The 3,987-nt window shown below is 37.6% G+C and overlaps 1 protein-coding gene across 1 annotated transcript; it reads left to right on the top strand.

Annotated features, from left to right (window-relative positions):
* The first annotated feature begins 2,317 nt into the window (after nucleotides 1–2,317).
* Nucleotides 2,318–3,420, top strand: RAB9A (RAB9A, member RAS oncogene family). Its single transcript, XM_010018989.1, has one exon. It carries the CDS (start codon nucleotides 2,359–2,361, stop codon nucleotides 2,962–2,964), a length of 606 nt encoding a protein of 201 aa, XP_010017291.1. The 5' UTR covers nucleotides 2,318–2,358; the 3' UTR covers nucleotides 2,965–3,420.
* The last annotated feature ends 567 nt before the right edge of the window (nucleotides 3,421–3,987 follow it).

Here is a 3,987-nt window from a genome sequence, read left to right as displayed (position 1 = left end):
TATATATATATATACATTCACAGTATGTCTTTTAGGGAACTTATGATTTCACTGGGACAGGAAAAAAAAAGAAATTGTAACTTGTTCCCTGCACTGAAGTGGAAAGAACAGGAAGACACTCAGTACCCTCTGTTCTCATGAATGCTTTATTTATCAAGGATATGCCCCTATATAATGGCTTAGCTCAGATAACTTACTTGTTAACCGATAGTAGGAACTAGGGAGATAAATGAAGACGCTGGGCCATTTTAAACAGCATGAACCTCAAACTCATGTGCATGTAGTCCAGTGACCCTAAGGCGTCTTTTCGCATACATAAAAATGTATGTATTCATATCCTGAGCCACAGCAATTATCCCATAGCTCTGTGAAAGAATTCTAGAACGGTATGGGTTGGAAGGGACCTTAAAAGCTCATCTAGTTCCACCACCCTTGCCACAGAGCAACCCAGACCAGGTTGCTCAAAGTCCCGTGCAACCTGGCCTTCAACACTGCCAGGGATGGGGCAGCCACAGCTTCTCTGGGCAACCTGTGCCAGCGCCTCAGCACCCTCACTGGGAAGAACTTCTTCCTTATATCTAATTTAAATCTGCCCTCTTTCAGTTTAAAGTCACCCCTCCCCCCCTTGTCTTCTCCCTGCATGAACAATCCACTTGTAGCTCTTAAGCAGTTTTGACATCGTTGTAACAATACAAACCTGTACAAAATTAAGGAGTTATAATCATTGTTTTTATTTGTAGTCTGAATGAATAAAATTACTTGCGCTGAACAAATTTTCTATGGAAGCAGCCACTGTTACCCATATTTTGAAATACCTTTGTGTTGAGGCTTCAGCTCCTCTCAAACTATAAAGCATTTCTTTTGTCTTACTGTAGGTTGTGTCTAACAAGTAAACATTCAAAGATGCAAAGTTAGAGATGAAGAAATTCCTGAAATTTCTTGTTTCTTATCTTGGCCTTGATTCTAAAGTAGCACAGAGTCATATGACTCTCATGCCAGCTTATATCAGGTATTAATTCCACAGCCATACTCTGTGGGTGCTGTATATGCCAGTAATGCTAATTACAACTAGCAAGACTGCATTCCTTCCTTCAGAGAAGGGGATGGACTAGGCAACTTATGACCCATTTCCATTTTAAATAGATGCTATTTTCAGAGAAGCCTGTTCTGGTTGAATTACTTTGAGATCTTTCAGTACTGGGCAGGTATAGGAACAGCAGTTCTCATACAGAAACATAACTTTAGGCTCTTTAAAATCAAACTTTACCCCCAAGCAATTAAACCACTTTTTTACAGTATTAGATGACACTGCTGTAATAATGACCAAGCTTGGGCTGGTACAAAACACTACGGAGCTAATTACTTCCTTCTTAAAGGATTTTTTTTTTTTTTTTTTTTTAAAGAAGTTTGACAGTAATAAAGCTTCATTGATACCACTAATTCACCATCCCTGTGCTGGCAGATGGTCTATTCACTAACATTTCCAGGCTTTTTGACAGTTTTATCAGAGGAGGTTGACACCTCCTAACAGAACTGTCGGTGTAGTCTTGGCCTCAGTGCTTGGCAACATTGAGTGCCATTTGAAGTAGCAACAGTAGATTTGCTTCTGCAGTAGTTGTAATAGTATTCCTTTCCTCGGGCTATTCTGCAAGGAGTGAACTGTAAAATGCTGAATGTTTATGTACAAGTACCTCATAACCTGACTTTTAAAATAAAATCACAGAATTTTCATTTGTTCTATAGGTGACTGTGTTCCCTGTGAGTTGATTTAAAATTCCTTGTCTGGTTGCAATTTTGGGTGAAGTACAGCAGTTATTCCAGAACAAGAGATAGTGTCCTGCTTTATTCCTAAAGCTTCCTCTTGACTTTTTTTTGGGTTAAAAATGACTTTGCTAATGAAATATGTCACTTAAATTACTAGTTTAAGGCATGTGATTATAAAATTTTCTCTCTGCTTTCTTCATGGATCTTTTTCAGTGAACATAAATGAATCGTTGCACTTCCTGAATGTGATGCAGTACCCCTTGTGCCCATTGAAGGGTTTGGCAGTTTCAGGTGTTTGAAATAACGGACTAGTAACTGGTGCAGTGGGCTGCCTGTGACTGCCATGCAGACTGCAGTCTGTGGAAGAGACACCTCTTAAACAAGTGGTGTTCTTGAATGGGCATTTTTACTTTGAGTATCTACACCTGTATAGCACAGTTCTCCTGCTTTTGTACATGAAACTTGATGTTGGTGGACTTCGACACTTTGTAGATATTTACATGTGTAAAAATTTCTGCTCACAACTCTTTCCTTTTTAATGGTTTTCTTAATCTTTACAGGTCTAGGAAACCAGGAGGATATATTCCCATAACAATGGCAGCAAAATCGTCACTCCTTAAAGTAATACTGCTAGGAGATGGTGGAGTTGGGAAGAGTTCCCTTATGAACCGATACGTCACCAACAAGTTTGATGCACAGCTCTTTCATACAATAGGTGTGGAGTTCTTAAATAAAGAGTTGGAAGTCGATGGACATTTTGTAACAATGCAGATATGGGACACAGCAGGTCAGGAACGTTTTAGGAGCTTGCGGACTCCTTTCTATAGAGGTTCTGACTGTTGCCTTCTAACCTTCAGTGTGGATGACTCTCAGAGCTTCCAAAACTTAAGCAACTGGAAGAAAGAATTCATTTATTATGCAGATGTCAAGGAGCCTGAAAGTTTTCCATTTGTGATACTGGGTAACAAAGTTGATATCGATGAAAGGCAAGTGTCAACAGAAGAAGCCCAAGACTGGTGCAGGAATAATGGCAACCATCCCTATTTTGAAACCAGTGCAAAAGATGCTACTAATGTTGCAGCAGCCTTTGAAGAAGCTGTTAGAAGAGTTCTAGCCTCTGAAGATAGATCAGATCACTTCATTCAAACGGATACAGTAAACCTTCATCGGAAACCAAAACCCAGTTCATCTTGTTGCTGACTTAAATTTTTTTTTTATTTTTATTTTTTTTTTTGGCCAAATTACTTTTGACTAGCTTGCTCTATGGAAGGATGGGGAAGGTGTACTAGATAAAATAACAAATGGGTTCCACTCTATGTTAAAATTGTAATACTCTGCTGCTTTCTTGGGGGAGCAAAAGAGAAATTTCCATTCATGAGTGAACCATTATTGAATTAGTGACACCTTCTGTTTAGGAAGGTGTCAAGTAAAAACATTAATATAAGAATGTAATTTGCCAACTTTACTGAAGTGATACTTTGAATATAATTAAAACTTGAAAGTTCTAAAAGCACTACTTTGGAGAAACTGTTCTGGAATTCAGGCACAAAGATACTTTTATATGTGTATATTTTTATGAAATTGGCATTCCATTATTGTTTCACTAGAAGTCAAGTTTCCTAACAATGCTAGATATTAAACTTCAGTCTCACTACATTCCTCTTGCTGTGAGTGGTACTTCATCTTTAATGTGTTTATTGTAAGTTAATATAAATTACCTTTGGGTCTTCTCTAACTGCCTAATGTTACTATAATCTGTATAGATTTTTAAGTAGGAAATAAATTTCCTACATATTTAATATCCATTTTCCTTTCATTTTCTATTATAATGCTGTACTAATTTTCCCAGCAGTTTAATGCAAGAGACTGATGATTTTTTTTAAGTTAATACACGTCTTTGCCTTAAGTCCCACTCTAGCATGTTTCTGATCAATAAGGTGAAAAATCAAGAGTAACTGAAGTATAACCATTTTTAGTTATGACGAAGATACCCTTTATTCAGTCAGCTTTAATAGCACCTGAACAGATCCAGATAATGTGGATTATGATGAGTTTGTAGGAAAACTTTTAGTAAACGGCCTTAAAGTTCCAAACTTCTTGTTCCTGTTAACCTGAGCTATGAATGTGTTTACTAGTAATCTCTGCACTGTGAAACTAAGGATTGGCAATACGTAGAGAACTCAGGAAGCTTTTGACTTACGGTATATATTGTGACAGCTTTCA

Source organism: Nestor notabilis, unplaced genomic scaffold (assembly GCF_000696875.1).
Source record: "Nestor notabilis isolate BGI_N333 unplaced genomic scaffold, ASM69687v1 Scaffold8607, whole genome shotgun sequence".
NCBI lineage: Eukaryota > Metazoa > Chordata > Aves > Psittaciformes > Psittacidae > Nestor > Nestor notabilis.
The sequence above is the reverse complement of the archived record's forward strand: the minus strand, read 5'-3'. Positions and strand labels throughout refer to the sequence as shown.

What these genes read in the sequence shown, in the direction of transcription:
- RAB9A (XM_010018989.1), top strand. Translation starts at nt 2,359, where the DNA reads ATGGCAGCAAAATCGTCACTCCTTAAAGTAATACTGCTAGGAGATGGT.